The sequence below is a fragment of the Diceros bicornis genome, chromosome 26, assembly GCF_020826845.1.
Source record: "Diceros bicornis minor isolate mBicDic1 chromosome 26, mDicBic1.mat.cur, whole genome shotgun sequence".
NCBI lineage: Eukaryota > Metazoa > Chordata > Mammalia > Perissodactyla > Rhinocerotidae > Diceros > Diceros bicornis.
The window spans coordinates 43,753,079-43,770,092 of record NC_080765.1 but is presented as its reverse complement, the minus strand read 5'-3'; the positions used below and the strand labels follow the sequence as shown (position 1 = coordinate 43,770,092).

The 17,014-nt window shown below is 43.8% G+C and overlaps 1 protein-coding gene across 2 annotated transcripts in view; it reads left to right on the top strand.

Moving 5' to 3' along the window:
• The window catches only part of UBN1 (ubinuclein 1), a 37,465-nt gene that overhangs the window by 5,984 nt on the left and 14,467 nt on the right, over positions 1–17,014 (top strand). For both annotated transcript variants that reach the window (XM_058570115.1, XM_058570114.1), the window contains exons 3-12: positions 2,746–2,832; positions 3,407–3,502; positions 3,862–3,996; positions 4,690–4,793; positions 5,507–5,945; positions 12,504–12,574; positions 13,879–14,008; positions 14,155–14,273; positions 14,428–14,556; positions 14,739–14,885. In XM_058570115.1, the coding sequence (XP_058426098.1) occupies positions 2,746–2,832; positions 3,407–3,502; positions 3,862–3,996; positions 4,690–4,793; positions 5,507–5,945; positions 12,504–12,574; positions 13,879–14,008; positions 14,155–14,273; positions 14,428–14,556; positions 14,739–14,885 (1,457 nt within the window). The remainder of the gene's footprint in view (positions 1–2,745; positions 2,833–3,406; positions 3,503–3,861; positions 3,997–4,689; positions 4,794–5,506; positions 5,946–12,503; positions 12,575–13,878; positions 14,009–14,154; positions 14,274–14,427; positions 14,557–14,738; positions 14,886–17,014) is intronic.

Here is a 17,014-nt window from a genome sequence, read left to right as displayed (position 1 = left end):
AAACATGCACAGAGTAGAGAGAATAGTATAATAAACCCACATGTACCCATCACCCTGCTTCAACTATTACTGCTGTTTTGGCAATTCATTAACATTGTAAAAATTTTTATAAACTTTTTAATTGAATTATGTACATAAGAAAAGCACACATTTGATAGGGCAAGCCTGATGGATTTTCACAAATTCAACATGCCTGTGTAATCTGGGTTACAAAATATAACATTTTCCAGGAGACCAAAAACCCTCCTCCTGCGCTCCCAAAATACTACCCCGGCCCTCAAGGGTAACCACTGCCCAGGTTTCTAACAGCTTAGATCACTTTTGCATGTTTTTGTATTTTTTTTTTCCCTAAGATTTTAGTTATTTATTTATTTTTCCCCCCAAAGCCCCAGTAGATAGTTGTATGTCATAGCTGCACATCCTTCTAGTTGCTGTATGTGGGACTCGGCCTCAGCATGGCTGGAGAAGCGGTGCCTCGGTGCGCGCCCGGGATCCGAACCCGGGCCGCCAGCAGCGGAGTATGCGCACTTACCCGCCAAGCCACGGGGCCGACCCTGTTTTTGTATTTTTATGTAGGTGGAATCATACAGTATGAGTAGGAGCTAAGTGAAGAGCATTTATAAACACCTACTGTATACCCACGCACTGTGTTAGCCTCTAAGGGCAAGGTTAGTAGGGTCCCGTACTTGGCAGCATTTTGGTCTCTAGAGTGGCTCTTAGTAAAATGGGGATAAGATTAGGACGTGGCTCACAGGGTGTCTGAGGGGAAATGAGATCATGCAGGTGTAGTTTGTGGCACAGAGCCTCAGTGGCCAGTGCTCCTTCAGTCTAGTTCATGGCTATTTGGGGTGAGTGCCTTCGGTTAGAAGGATTATCTACTTTTCTTGGCTCAGATAAAAATGTGTTTCCTTGATTAAGATCTGAGTGGCTGAATGGAAGCCAGTGAGTTTGTGCCAAGGGCCAACCTTGTTGGTCCAGTGGGCAGAATGAGGTCCAGTGGGCAGAATGAGAAAAAATAATCTCAAATCCATTCACAATCCCTTTTCCAAAGTAGGAATGGTATCCTCTTCCTTGAGAGTAGGAGAAAATAACAGGGACTGGTTAAGGTATTTATTTATGGGCTCAAACCAAATCAGTAGGTCAACTGAAATTAGAAGGCTTATGCTCTGATTTCCCCTTTTTGGGGTCCAGATGCCCTTCTCCCTTGCAGAAAAATGCATGGAGCCTACACAGAGAACTTTGGATCCAGTTTTGGGGGATTCACTCTTGGCCTTCAGATTTAGAACTCCTGAATCAATGTGTCTGTTCTGAGGTGTTCAAAGCATAATGTAATCTGACACATTCATCTGTTAATTCATTTAGCATATATTAATTCATTTAGCATATATTTCTTATAATGTGAAGGCAGTGTGCTAGATGCTGAGGACTGTATCAAGGTAGAGAAGCTGCTGTCCTAACCTCAAAAGGACTTACGATCTTGTAGATGTTTTAGGAGAATTATACGAACACAAGTAACAAGACTCACAATGTGGTAATTGTTTAAGTCTGGTACAAATACAGGCCCTGGAGGGCTTGGACAGATGAGGGCTTACATTCCTCCTGTGTTTGGACGGAGCTGGACCTTAATACATTCAGGAAACAGTAGTTATTTGATGACTGCTGTTTGCAAGGCATTAAGGAGTACACATTGAATCCATTGTTGCTCCAGATCAGTGGGATTTCTTAAAATTATTTTAACCACTTAAGCTATATGTGATCATTGTAGAAAAATTAGAAGATACAGGTAAACACATATTTTAAAGATCACCCATTTGTGGTACGTACATTCTACGTATGTTCTGTAATGTCCCATTTTACGTATATGCACTGAATCATTTAACTGATCCTTTACGGGTGGGTGGGATTTCAGTAGGCAGAGATAGGAGGGTTTTCAAACAAGCATCTGTTCTTTAGTGTTTCTGCCCTACTCTCAAGTCTTAAGCATATTTGGTATAGGAGTCTTTTATTAAAATTAAGATTCCTTGGCAAAGAAGCTTAAGGTCCAACTCTGGAAAATTTGCTTGATGAGAAAAATGCAAGAGTTAAGTTTATGGAGTAGAAATGAACTTTGGAAAACTTCACGAAAATATTTGGAGTGAGTATTGAGATTGAGAGAGAAGAGGAGATGACTGATCCTTCACGATAGGCTTCCAAGGAAAGGGACTGCTGTGAAGTTGGGTTTGGCTTTTGGTAGCACTGAGAGAAAAGCAAATTTGTACCACACTTTCGCCAATAAGGTAGAAGAGCTCTTGAGAACTTGTACTACATTCAGTGGGTTCTTAACTTTTTGAGCCGTTGACTGCTTTGGCAATCTGGTGAAGCCTGTGGACCCCTTCTTTGAATAGTGTTTTTAAATGCATAAAACAGTGTTTAGTGTTACAAAGGAAACCAGCTATATTGAAGCACAGTTCTGTAAGGTGGAGCATCCCCGACTAAAGGCCCTCTGCCATGTTTGGAGCCCTGTAGACCCAGTGATGTAGTGGGCATTTAATCCCATCTTGTCAAATTATGTGAATTGAGATTGTACTTTCTTAAACAACTGAGATAAGCTCTGACAGGACGGTAGCATGTATTCCACCTTGTCTTTTATGAAAAACAGTTTTTATCATGCAGTTTATAGGTGTTGAGTAGTCAGGGAGGGTACTATGAATAGGATTGTGGGACTTTTTTTGTGACTCTTATTTTTGTGGAATGATCTCTTTACAGAAGAAAGATCTCTCAGATCCTTTTAATGACGAAGAAAAGGAAAGGCATAAAGTGGAGGTGCTTGCCCGGAAATTTGAAGAAAAATATGTAAGATTTCTCTCTTGGGCAACAAAACAACCTTGTTGGGTAGGAGAGGTTTCCAGACATTTCTGTATTCCTTTAGTGGATTGTCATCTGATCAACATCGATGTGAAAGCAAATGTGAGCTTGGAGAGAACAGAATGCAATTATTAAACAAGTGTGTTAAAGTACAGAAAATGCCTGTGGCAGGCACTAGTGTGTGGACTTAAATGGACAAATGAACAAGAAGGGCCTTTTACTCCTAGAATTTATCCTTAGAATTAATATTGATACAAATAAATGTTTGATACAAAGCATACGAAGCCATTTAATTTCTTCTTCTGTTTTAGGCCATTAAATGCAGATATAAATCTGTTCTATTTTTAAAGGTCTTCAGGGAAGGAGCTTTTGGTGTGTGTGTGTGACTGTGACTGTTCCAGTGCTTTTTACAGCCTTCAGTCACTGGCTGATGGAGTTCAAGGCTACAGTAACTCTGTGTATCAAAAAAAAGCACGTGACCTTAGACTTCAAAAATTGTTGAGAGTTCTTACCACACAATTTAAAAAAAAAAAGCATATGACATATTGCTTTCAAATTTCAGGGTGGAAAGAAACGTAGGAAAGACCGAATACAGGACTTGATTGATATGGGGTATGGCTATGATGAGTCTGATTCCTTCATCGACAACTCTGAGGCGGTAAGTATTAAGGAAAAGGTGGATTCAGAACCACCACACCCTAGCTTCTACTGAGAGGGTCCCAGAGGTGGGGTTGGGGTCAGAGTGGGCATGCCCTCAGCATGCGGAAGGAGTGCACTGAGGAGAGGAAGTGACAGCCTGGACCTGGGCCTTGGTGCCTTCACTGAAAACGATGACTAGATCTGTCCAAAGCACCTGCTAGCTCAGACGTTCCTGATTGACCAGAAGCATGTCTTAGCATGCCGTCTGAAATGTGACAGAGAAACAGAGGCATATCTGCTCTGTCAAGACCTGCTCTGCACCCTTGGGCTGTAGGTAGTCCCAGAACCTGGAGCTGAACGTTTGTTTTCCCCCTTCAGTATGATGAGCTTGTTCCTGCTTCTCTGACTACAAAGTATGGAGGATTTTACATTAACTCGGGAACCCTGCAGTTTAGACAAGCATCAGAATCTGAGGATGACTTCATTAAAGAAAAGAAGAAAAAATCTCCAAAGGTTAGAACAATGCTCGCTTTTAGATTTCAGAAGTGCTTTTTTGTGTGACCTTATAAGATCAGTAGGTGACTTGCCAGGAGCTGTGCCGGTTTAGGAGGTTGGCGGAAAGGCGTGAGCTGTGCCGGGGTTGACAGTTCACTTCTCACACCCATGCCGTGGCGAGGTGCCGTGAGCCTGGAGGTCTCGGTTGTTGTGTCCATGCCTGTGTCCCAGCAGGCTTGGCAGGGATTCATTTCATGAGGTGGTCTCAGGGCGGGGATGAGGGCAGTGAAGGGAGTCTGCACCAGCCTTGCTGTGTCTCTTCTGTGGACATGTAGAGGACTTCAGTTCCCAGGGCTGTCATCCCAGCAAAAACAAGTTGGCCTTAAGATAAGTTTATTTGAAAATCTGTCTACACTGCCTGTGTTTAAAACAAGAGGTAGGACCCACATACAGCTCAGTTCAAACTAGAAAGGTATCAGGCTGCAGAATGGCCTCTGTCGCTTCAGCCCCGGTGTTTCCAGGAGACACTGTCAGTGCTGTATCGACCTGCTGCAGGTCTGTGGCCCAGGGACCGATCTGAAAGCTTGTGTTCCTGAAGGCAGTAAGACAGCTCTCAGGATGTACCCCGGGCGGAGCAAGGCCAGTGCTGTGTAGTGCACTTGCTCCCAGAGTTAGGGAGCCGTGTAACTGTGCCTTGTCTTTAATTCTCAGAAGCGGAAGTTGAAGGAAGGTGGTGAGAAGATAAAGAAGAAGAAAAAAGATGACACTTATGACAAGGAGAAGAAATCGAAAAAGTCCAAGTTTTCCAAAGCCGGGTGAGAGGCAGCAGCTTCTTTGCTAGGATAAGATCTGAACTGTTAGGGCAGGACACCTGGGAGCTGACTCGCCCTCCTCCTCACAGCTTCAGAAGAGGCAGCAGGGCTTGGCCTTCCGTTCCCCTCACGCCTCCCACAGTGCCATTGTGGGCATAGTCAGTGCTCTCACATCTCTGTGTGTCAGACATCCAGAGCTCTCTGTCCCACTGTCAGTGTTGGCAGCTATTTCTGTCCCTGTATGATTGCTGATGTCTCTCGTTCTCTTGGGCACCCCTCCTCTGCCCCAGTTCTCCTTCTGTCTCTGTTTCCCTTTGTCTTCTCTGGTCCTGCTTCGTTTGCCTCACTCAGTCTCACCCCAGCTGCCCTTCAAGTTGCTGCTGCTCTCTGCTGCTCCTGCTTTCTCCCTTTAAATATTTTTCTGCCCCAACCCCCCCGTTTTGCAACCTTTTATTTCAGCCTGGCAGTGGTTTTAAAAACCTATCGGATATTTAGCATTTTGTGACACCGTTTTGCTAACCTGTATTAAATCTCAAGCTTTGGTCCCATCAAGAAGGAGCTCCATATGCCAAGAGGAGGGAGGAGGAATAACAGGGTGGACTTGTGACTGAGGTTCCTGGAGACCATTGCGCTGGGAGCAGGGATGAAGTCCCTCTGTGAGTTTCCGTTTTGAAGTGGGCTGCAGCCTTAGTAACCAATTTCCCCCTTGTTTGCAGCTTCACAGCCCTCAATGCCAGTAAGGAGAAGAAGAAAAAGAAGTATTCTGGGGCTTTGAGCGTGAAAGAGATGTTAAAGAAATTTCAGAAGGAGAAGGAGGCTCAGAGAAAGAGGGATGAAGAGCATAAGCCTGTGGCGGTCTCATCGGCAGAAGCTCAGGGCCTACGGGAATTGGAGGGTGCCTCTGACCCCTTGCTCTCGCTCTTCGGCTCCGCATCTGACAACGACTTGCTCCAGGCAGCCACTGCCATGGACTCCCTGACTGATTTGGACTTGGAGCAGCTGCTCAGTGAGTCTCCAGAAGGAAGCCCCTTCCGTGATATGGATGATGAAAGCGATTCCCTTGGGGTGGGACTGGACCAGGAATTCAGGCAGCCCTCTTCCCTCCCTGAAGGCCTGCCCGCACCCCTGGAGAAGCGCGTTAAGGAGCTGGCTCAGGTATGGTGACACAGAGTGGCCGGGCTTTCCTGGAAGCGGTTTGGGCAGATTGATGCTGGTTCCGCACCGTATGAAGCTTGCTGCCCAGAGCAACCCTTAGTGAGTTGGCAGTTGCAGTGTAATCTTTTCCAAGCTGTCTTCTCATCTCGAGTGAGGAAACAGTGTAAGCTCCGCCTGTCAGGCATCATTTTAGGCCTTTTGTGTTTTCCTTCACTACTGGAAAATTTACTTCCTTCTGGGGAGATTTTCTCTTTTTCCATTTTCTGCCTGTCAGTTCCTTTCCCACAGAGTATCTTTCCTTTTGTGTGATAGACTGACACTAATGTTGGCAGCAGGCAGCTGAGGCAGAGGTCCATCTTTTTAGTAATCTTTTGAAGGTTTTGAAAATTCACGAGTATTTGCAGACGTATATCACACATACCGTATATGCTTAATTGCCACTGGGTTTCAGTTGCTGCCTAGACTTGCACATCATCAGTGTTAGGTAGTGATTACAGGAATACCTAAATTGTGATAAATAAAAAGGAGCGGAACCCTAAATGCTATTCATGCCCCATTAAAAATAGTGACAGTCTTTAGAATATAGCAGCCATTGCTGCTCTTTTCCCCCCGCGAGTGGGAATTGATCCCCAGAGCGCTAAGAACTGACAATTTAGTAATGTATTACTGACTATAAACCAAGCACAGATCATTAGTTATGATGACTTTTACCTTTTAGTTAAAATAACGTTTTGCCTTGGGCATCATGACTTGTAACGCAACTCCAATGGCATTTATACTCTATAGCTGTAAGTTTTAAACCAGTGATTCTCATAGTGGTTCAGAATCACTGTTACATATAATATCCCTCATGTTTTAGGGCAGGGTAAAATGTTAACCACTGCTACAAATGATTTTCTCACTTCCAAAAAATACTTGAACACAACATATGAAGTACATTGAACATCTTATTCAGATCTCTAGTTCATCCTCGTTAGCCTGTGTGCAGTGTTGGATATAAATATTTTATTTGAATGTAACAATTTCAATGAATTGTACCACATCAGGGATTCAGAGTATATCTTAATAGGACGTTAAGGTGGAAGAAGTTGAATCTGAACGTGGCACGTTTGAGCTTACTGTCCTGTGTTTGCTCTCAGAATTTATGTTAAAAAAACATTACTCTTTGTTCTTTTCAATCCTCGGGTTTGTAATCAAATTGTTTTGTAGCTTCTGAAAGTCTTGTTAAGTAAGTTGAGTAAGGTATATGTGGCAGTAGCCAGTCATTTTTTAGAGACAAGTCAAAACAATTCTTGGATGTGTCCCTACTCCCACCATAGGTTGTGTCTGTCTGATAACTTAAACTCATTATTTCACTTTTTTGGGAAAGATGGACAAATTTAGTGGAAACAAAGTGGTATAACACGAAATAGTGTGGAGTTGTGATCCAAGAAAGCCTTACTTTCTGGAGTCCACTGGGTGGACACTGTAAGCAAGCTGTCCTTAGTGATTGCCAAGTCTTGGTTATCTCTTGGGCACAATGGAGACAGGGTTCAGGATCCCATAGATAAGGTGGGGTTGGGTCCTGGTAGAAAGGTGGTCATCAGAAGAGATTGATGTACTGGCTTCGAAATACAGTGTTCAAATGTGAAATCGATACTTAGTCTCTGGCCCTTCTCTAACAGCATTAAACTATGGGAAGTGGATGGAAAGTGGAAATTATCCATCATCCCGCCAATCTGAAAGCTATTTTCAATTTCCATATTCATTTCTAGCCTCTGTGTATATGTTTTTATGCAGTTGTAATTATAGTTGTGAATAATTGTTTTCTGGTTTCTTCACTTAATAAATATTATTATAAAGCCCTCATTACTTTTAATGTTGCATGAAAAAGAAGGCTTATTTTAGAAAGTTACTTAATGCCACTCCAAAGGATCCCCAGGTGCTCTGTTCCCACCAGAGCCCTGCACTTGGGGCTCTGGGAGCCTCTCCATGTGTGCACGAGTGCACCTGACCCAGACCCTACTGAGAATCTGCTGGGAAAGATATTCTTCCCAGGGGAAAACTGCCTATGTATACAAAAATTGCATATAATTTCAAAAGCCATACGTGGATATTTGGATCTTTAATGAGGAGCCCTGCCCGAGATCTTGAACTGGACATTGCATTTTTAAAATTTAAATTAAACTTGATGTACATACCTTTAACATTAACAGTGTTATGTGTTTCTCACTTTATTTTTCACTCTCCTTTTTCTTTTTTTCCCCTCTTATTTCCTTTATTTTTATAATATTTGTCTAGATATTAAATCTTGGCCCTAAATGATACGTGTATCAGTTTCTACTGTTACCTAAAAAACTACCCCAAAACTTAGTGGCTTCAAAGAGTGATTCTCCTTTCTCCTGATTCTGTGGGTTGGCTGGGCGGTTCCTTTTCTGGTCCTGTCTGGGCTTGCTCTTGTGGCTGCATTCAGCTGGCACGATGGCTGGGCACTGGGACAGCTGGGATGGCCGGGGTGGCAGTGCCTTTCCCTCGTCTGGTCTTTCATCTGGGGCTTCTTCAGGGCATGGCAGTCTCAGAGCAACATTTCAAGAGGGTGAAGGTGGAAGCAGTAAGGCCCTTAAGATCTAGCCTTAGAAGTTGCATGTACCACATCACTTCTGCCACACTTACCCTGTTGGTAGAGTGAGTCACAGGTGCAAACCAGATTTGAGGGTTGGGGAGCTAGTGGCCACCTCTCCGTGAGGGAATGCATGTACCTGGAGGGACAGAATCTGTGGTCCTGTTGGCAGTCTACCACAGTACATAAGCAGATTCTAATCTGATGTGTATTGATCCCTTAGGGACAAATTTTTGCTGTGGAGAGGAAAAATTAGATTTGTCTTCTAATTGGATGTGATACTTAAAATTTTTAAAAATATATTTAAAAACTTACATATGTTAAAGAGATACTCCAAGAAGGTGACTGTGGTGGATGCCCAAACAATGTTTACTGTTTTCTTCTCACATTAGCCCAGTTTTTGTTTCTCGCTCCCTTGTACTGTACCTGTTTACAGGCCCGAGGGAATCCAGTGATTTGGTTTGACGGCCTTACCCTGTCTTGTCTTCATAGATGTTGATTGTGTCTTTTGTCTAGGTGGAAAGCTCAGGTGTGTCGCCCCCTCAGGTTACTGTCTTGATGTAGTTTGGCAGCTACTCAGCCTGGTCCCTACAGATGACCCAGGTCTGTTTTTGTCCTCTTCAGTCAAGCGTAAAATGGGAACAATACCTAGAATAGAGAAGAAACAGAGACCTCATGTCACCCACCCCTCTGCTCTCCCCGCTCACTACTTACCCTCCTGTAGAGTTAGAACCCTTGTATCGCAAATCCAGGGAGACATGGATCCAAGGAGAATAAGGTCAAAAAAACTAACCTGTTTGATCTTTTTTAAAAAGAAAATCATGCCAGATTTCATTCTGTTTAGCAAAAACAGGTACAGTATATAAGGTTCTGATCTAGGTGCTGAAAGGCTACAAGTGGCTTTTCTTATAATAAATCAGCTCATTAAAGGCTATTGGAATTATTCTAAATCAACATGATCAGGCTGTTTGGTTTAACTTCATTTCCTAGTTAATCTAGGATTGATCAATTTATACAACTCCCTGGACAAGAGTATCTCTTCTTAGGGGTGAGAGACTTCACTTATTTCTGGAAGACTATCAGATATATATCTAATTGGTCTTTTAATTAGATTTATTTAAAAATGCAGCACTCTGATTGTCTGGTATAAAACTAGACCCTCAGAGATACTGTCTCCACAATTCAAAAGGCATCAAGAAAGAAAATCTTGGGGCCAGCCCGGTGGCGCAAGTGGTTAAGTGTGTGCACTCCGCTGTGGCGGCCTGGGGTTCACTGGTTCGGATCCCGGGTGCACACTGATGCACTGCTTGGCAAGCCATGCTGTGGAGGCGTCCCATATAAAGTGGAGGAAGATGGGCATGGATGATAGTCCAGGGCCAGTCTTCCTCAGCAAAAAAAGAGCAGGCTTGGTAGATGTTAGCACAGGGCTGATCTCCTCACACACACAAAAAAAGAAAATCTTTTAAAAAATTATGTAGCTAGAAAGCTTCTGAAATATTGGAGAAACGGCTAATATCTAAAAATAAAATTTGATTGGAAACCTAAGGTGTTGATGGGTCTGACAAACAGTGGGGCATTTGAAATATGTGTTAAAATTAGATTGAATTAATATGAAGGTGTTTCTGGATCTTATAACTAGCAGTGTATAAGCTTAAGAAAAAGAATGACTTAGTTCTATTTTCTCTCAAACTAAAATCATACTTCCAGTACATTAAAAGTGCCCAGGTAGAATTCTGAATCCTTGTGAAAGTATAAGAAATTGGCAGATGAATGGATTAAAAGTCACTGCCCTTTTTTTCTTCCATTTCCGTCCGTCCATTTCACCCACTTTCATCTCAGGCCTCTGCCCTCTCCTCTAGCCAAGGGATCTGCAGAAGCTTGAGTTTTGCACATCCTCTGCAAGTTCTGTTTGCTTGTTCAGTACTAAGCTTTTCCTCCTCTAGTTTGCATTTTTTCAGTGATACCTGTTGGTTTGTTTGTTCATCCATTCACTCAGCTGACATTTACTGAGCATCTATTATAGTGATAGCAGCTGTGGGGAATGTATTGATGAATGAGATTCAGTTGTTGTTCTCCATGAGCTTGTTATATAAATGGGCCAACTGTCAACAATTGACTTTAGGACAAAGCAGAATAAAACAAGCTCTGTGCTGTTTGGATGGCCAGGTAGATGGTCAGGCAGACAGTTAGACTTAAGGAGGTAAAAGAAGTTCTGTGGGGGTACATAGGAATTGGACTGGGAGCAGCAAAGAGGCTTGGCCAGCCTCATGGGAAAGGTGGTCTTACAGTAAGCCAGGGCACAGAGCTGAGGATGGGCGAGTTGCTGGATGATAGGGACCCCGGTGGAATGTGGGGCGAGATGGGAGCTGGAGTGGATCGCTGGGGCCAGATCCTGGAGGACCCTAAATGCCACATGAAGGAGTTTGTGTATGATTCTAGGCTTGGAAAGAGCTGCTGAAGGGTTCTAAAGAAGGGAGTAGAAGGATTTAAGAAGGATAGAATGCCGTTTTTAGAATACAGAGGGAGAGCAGAAACCAGTGGGTTTTGTCTTGGACAAGTTGAGTTTGCATACCAGAGGGTCATTCATTCATAGAAGTAATTGGGAATTCTGATACAGAGCTTAGAAAAGAAGGTTTAGGGCTAGGGTTTAGATTTGAGAGACCTACATGTGCATATGTTATTTTAAAGCTGTGAAGGGAAGACATTGCTAAGAGAAGTGGGTTCTAGATAGAACCTTGCAAGTCCATCTGTAGTTAAGGAGCTGGTGGAGGAGACAGAGATGGAGTAGTCAGAGGTAGGAGGAACACCCAGAGGATGCGATGAGAGGAGGCAAGTGGGGCGAGATGAAGATGGAGGGTGGTCGTTAGTGCCTGCTGTTTCAGAGGGGTGGATCAGGATCAGTCATTTTGTGGTAGACACTCACCTTATTGCCTTTGTTTGCCATCATTATTATATATCAAGCCTGAAATTTTATTTTGCATAAAGCCTTTGGACCAGCAACTCTTGGGTTTAGATTAGCGGTCCTTGATCTTCTGCACATTAGAGTCACCAGAGTTACTTTTAAAGAGCACTGATACTTGGGTAAACTCTTTTAAAGAGTACAGATTCCTGGGCCTCGTGCCCAGAGATTCTGATGTGCTTGGTCTAGGGTGGGGAAGCTGCCAGATAATTCCAGTGTGCAGTCAAATAGGAGAAGCACTGGGTCAGACTTCTGCAGAGTTTGCTTTCCTCGCTCTTGCACTCAGTGCCTGGGCTGCCTGCTGTGGTTGCTTCAGGCTCTCCAGCTTGCCCTCTGGGGTATTACCTGTGTTCTCATGGGAAGCCAAACCCTGTAACCTGCTGTATCTCGTGTTAATAGGTAGCAAGGTATGTTAGTCATTCCAATGGTCTGGGTAGTAGAGTTTGTGATATACCAAAGTAAATTATAAATTTTCAAAGAATTATAATGTGCTTAAATGCTAAAGCAGCACATTATCATCATCATCATCATCATCATCATCATCATCATTATTATTATTTTGGTGGATAAAGGCCTTCAAATCTTGCAGGTTTGTTAAAGTTCTTGATTGTTTTTATATGGTAGATGTATGGAAATTCCAACTCACAGTTTAGATGGTGGAGTGCTGGGCATGGAGTTAGCTAGCTGGCCAAATCAAATGCATCGTGATTGCTTTGACTCTGTGGTCTTCTTTTATGTGACTGCTGTTTCAAGTCCTGGGAAGAACGGATGGTCCCTACATGCTTCAGCAGCATTTGAAAAGAGCTGGATCTACCATTTCTGGAGCATATAGTGATTATAGATGTGCTTAATCTGGGGTTAGGGCTGAATAGGGAAGGGCACAGTGAGGATTTCATCGACAGGTCTTCTGTAGGGACTGACTGCTCTTGTGCCTGTGGGTGAGTGTGAGGGCCGTGTGGGGAAAGGGCACTAATGGATGTTACTGTCTGCTGTGAACCAGGCTGCCAGAGCTGCTGAGGGAGAGAGCAGACAGAAGTTCTTCACCCAGGATATTAATGGCATCCTCTTAGAGTGAGTATCTTTTGTTCTTTGTATCTGCTGTTACCCAGCCTGGGTTGAGCACGCCAGGGGAAATGGGAGTATGATTGAACTGCATAAAGGTGACCACCGATGAGATAAAAAAAAATTGGGTTTTATTGTTGTTATTCTTTTTTAAAAGGTGGGAGGATGACACCAAATGTTTGTCTCTACTAAATGATAGACCTTACTAGTCTTTAGGCAGCAGACGTTATTAGAACACTGTATATGATAGTCATGGCCTGTTGGAAGAGGATTTCTTGGCAAGTAAGAGAAGAGATGAGAGAGAAAGTGTTGCTTGCCCATCTCTGAGAAAAGTAGGAGACAACTTGGTACAGCCCAGAGCCCTGCTCTCCTGGGGTACTCCTCAGCGTACCTGGTCAGTCTCCTCTTGCTCTCACTTCTGCTCCCACAGCCAGTGCACATCATTCCGTAACACTTCTCCCAAACACTTGAGCCTCTGAGATGCCACACTGTATGAATTGGATTAAAAAGCAAAAAACCCCACACATATAAATCCAAACCAGATTCTTTGTATCTGGCCCTCCAGCTTTGCCAGCTTCTCTCCCACTTGCATTATGCAGCAGAGGAAGCTTGTTGCTCAACCACTGGGGAGTTTTGCACACGTAAGAACAGTGTTAAGACTTGAGAATATTCTAGCAAAGGACCTTCCCTGGCCAGGATCGGGATTGGTCCCTGGCCAGGATCGGGATTGGCCACATGGGTCAGGATCCTGGGCTGTAGAGAGCACGTGAGGGTCAGCACAGCTGAGAGGCTTGTGTCAACAACACCTACTGGAACGTGCCAAATCCGGAGAGCTCAAGGATTGAGGACAAAGGTTGTTCTGCTCATCTAGACGGGGACCCTGGAGGGATCAGGATTTCCCTGACAACCTAATCAGGGATAGAACTGGGAGCTGGGAAAAAGAGGAAACAGTGCTGGAAAGTATTTCCTGTCGACCCCAAGTAACTTGGTTACTTTCCATTTTGAAAGCTTTTATGTTTTATTTATGAAATTTCGTACATCAGAGCGTGTTCTCTCAGGCTCTGTTTTCTTGACTACCTTTGCCTTGGTCTTATCTTTGATCTGAGAGCCTTGACCCACTTTACCTAGCCAAGTTCACAGGTGTGGGAGTTCTTGTGTGGTGACTGCTGGCCACTCAGTTACATTATGTCACTGATGAGGTAAGGTTTGACCTGCTCTTGGATCCTAGCTTTCCTCTCTGTGGTCAGGTGACCTAGTGACGAGAGAAGCTGCAGTGAGCTGCGAGCCATTGGTAACTCTGTTCTGTTCTTCAGCATAGAGGTGCAAACTCGGGAGCTGAGTGGCCAAATCCGTTCTGGGGTATATGCCTATCTTGCTTCATTCCTGCCCTGCAGCAAGGACACCCTGGTCAAACGTGCTCGAAAACTTCACCTCTATGAGCAGGTGAGTGCCTTTGGAGTGGGGCAGGTGAATTTTCACAGATGCCACGTCTGTGGCTGCACTGCCTCCATGCGATTATTCCTGTAGTGTGTCCTCAGTATAAGAAGTCATGCATGAACCAGACTTACGGTATGTCCTGCTCTCTGCAGGGGGGCCGTCTGAAGGAGCCTCTCCAGAAGCTTAAGGAAGCCATTGGCAGGGCAATGCCAGAGCAGATGGCCAAGTACCAGGATGAATGCCAGGCACACACACAAGCCAAGGTTGCTAAGTAAGTGTGTCCCGTCGCTCTCTCCAGTATTCTCACTTTCTTATCTTAGAAATCGCGGGGATGGGGGGAGCTTGTTGGGGGGAGGTGGTGGGCAGGCGTAAGCAGTTCTTCTTTGGTGACCTCAGGGTCCTATTTAATTCTCTTCACCCTGTAGGATGCTGGAAGAGGAGAAGGACAAGGAGCAGAGAGAGAGGATTTGTTCTGATGAGGAAGAAGATGAAGAAAAGGGGGGCAGGAGGATAATGGGACCCCGCAAGAAATTCCAGTGGAATGATGAAATCAGGTGTGCCCAAACTGGGACCTTACCTCATTGGAGGGTTTGTGGGGCCAGTGTCTGAGCATGTTCCCATATTTCTAATGAAGGTTAGAATCATTACTTTAATCAGGGCTGCTGAAGCACATGATTGAAACCTTAAGGAAGCATTTGGGGTAGTTTGAAGTTCCTGACTTCTGCCTACTCCTCAGGGAGCTGCTCTGCCACGTGGTGAAAATAAAACTGGAGAGCTATGACCTGGAGAGGAACAACAAGGCCCAGTCTTGGGAGGACTACGTGAAGGCGTTTCTGGATGCTGAGGTCAAACCTCTCTGGCCCAAAGGCTGGATGCAGGCCAGGTGAGGGCCCATGAGCAGCCAGTATGGTCAGTGTGAGGATGAGGTGGAGCGTTCTTGCAGAAAAGAAATAACTGAGTGCTTCTTTTGTGCCAACAGGGTCCTTTCCCTCAGGGAAGCACTGTCTAGTTGACTCTGATCTCACCTGAGTAGTCGTGGGGCACATTGGTCTCTAGGAACAGGTCTTCTCAGTCTTCCCTAGAAGAGGGAAGGTATCTGGGGGGTTTTGTGTTACTCTTTGTCGTACTTCAGTTCAAAGTTGGCCATGTGCTCTTCCCACCTCAGTTTGCCCTTTCCTGTTTGAGATGATGGCTCCTCCTAGAAGCTGGGAGACGGATTCTTCTTGGGAACATCTTAATGTTCCAAACAGAAATCTCATTTGCAATTAGCAGGGCAGACTACTTATTGGAGTTAGGTGCCAGACTTTTCTCATAGACCACTTTGTGTTACGTAGCTTCCCATGAATGGACTACATCTGCAATATGCAGACAGAGAAAGTTTGCTGGAGCTAATGTTCTTTATTTATTTGTTTGTTTATTTTTGTGAGGAAGATCAACCCTGAGCTAACATGCGTACCAATCCTCCTCTTTTTGCTGAGGAATACTGGCTCTGGGCTAACATCTGTGCCCATTTTCCTCCACTTTACGTGGGATGCTGCCACAGCATGGCCTGATAAGTGGTGCGTCGGTGTGCGCCCGGGATCCGAACCTGGGCTGCCAGCAGCGGAGCGCGTACGCTTAACCGCTACGCCACGGGGCTGGCCCTGATGTTCTTCTTTTTAAAAAAATGTTTTATTGTGGTAAAATACACTTAACATAAAATTTACCTTCTTAACCATTTTGCGTAGTTCACTGGTTTTAAATACGTTGTGCAGCCATCACCACCATCCATCTTTATAACTCTTCATTTTGTAAAGCTAAAACTATATCCATTAAACAATAGCTCCACATTTCCCCCTCCCCGCAGATGCTAGCAACCACCATTCTTTCTGTCTATGATTTGGACTACTCTAAGTACCTCATATAAGTGGAATCATACAGTATTTGTCTTCGTGACTGGCTTACTTCAGTTAGCATAATATTCTCAGGGTTTATCCATGTTGTAGCATATTACAGAATTTCCTTCTTTTTTAAGGCTGAATGATATTCCATTGTATGTATATACCACATTTTGCTTATCCATTCACCTGTCGATGGATACTTATGTTGCTTCCACATTTTAGCTTTTGCAAATGATGCTGCTACCTGTGAACATGGATGTACAAATATCTCTTTGAGACCTTGCTTTCAGTTCTTTTGCGTAGATAACCAGAAGTGGAATTGCTAGGTCATATGGTAATTCTATGTTTAATTTTTTGAGAAACCACCAATGTTTTCCACAGTGGCTGTTTTCATTTTACATTTCCATCAACAGTGCACCGGTTTCCAGTTTTTTCACATCTTCGCCAACACTTGTTTTTCTGTGTTTTTGACTGTAGCCATCCTAATGGGTGTGAGTTGGTGTCTCATTGTAGTTTTGATTCGCATTTCCCTAATGATTAGTGATTTTGAGCATCTTTCCATGTACTTATTGGCCACTTATATATCTTTGGAGAAATGTCTAGTTCTTTGCCCGGTTTTGAATTGGTTTGCTTGGGTTTTTTTTGTTGAGTTTTAGGAGTTCTCTGTATATTCTGGATATTAATCCCTTATCAGATAGATCATTTCCAAATATTTTCTCCCATCTTGTGGGTTGCTTTTTTACTCTGTGGATAGTGTCTTTCGATGCACAAAATTTTAAAATTTTTATGAAGTCCAGTTTTATTTTGTTTTGTTGCCTGTGCCTTTGGTGTCATATTCAAGAAATCATTGCTAAATCCAGTGTCATGATGCTTTTGATCATAATCATGATGTTTTCTTCAAAGAGTTTTATTGTTTTAGGGCCTACATTTAGGTCCTTGATCCACTTTTAGTTAATTTTTGTGTATGGTATTAAGTAAGGGTCCAGCATCATTCTTTTGCCTGTGGATATCCAGTTTTCCCAGCACCATTTGTTGAAAAGACTTTCCTTTTCCCATTGAGTGGTCATGGCACCCTTGTCAAAAATCATTTGACCATATAAGTGAGGGTTTATTTCTGGGCTCTCTTCTATTC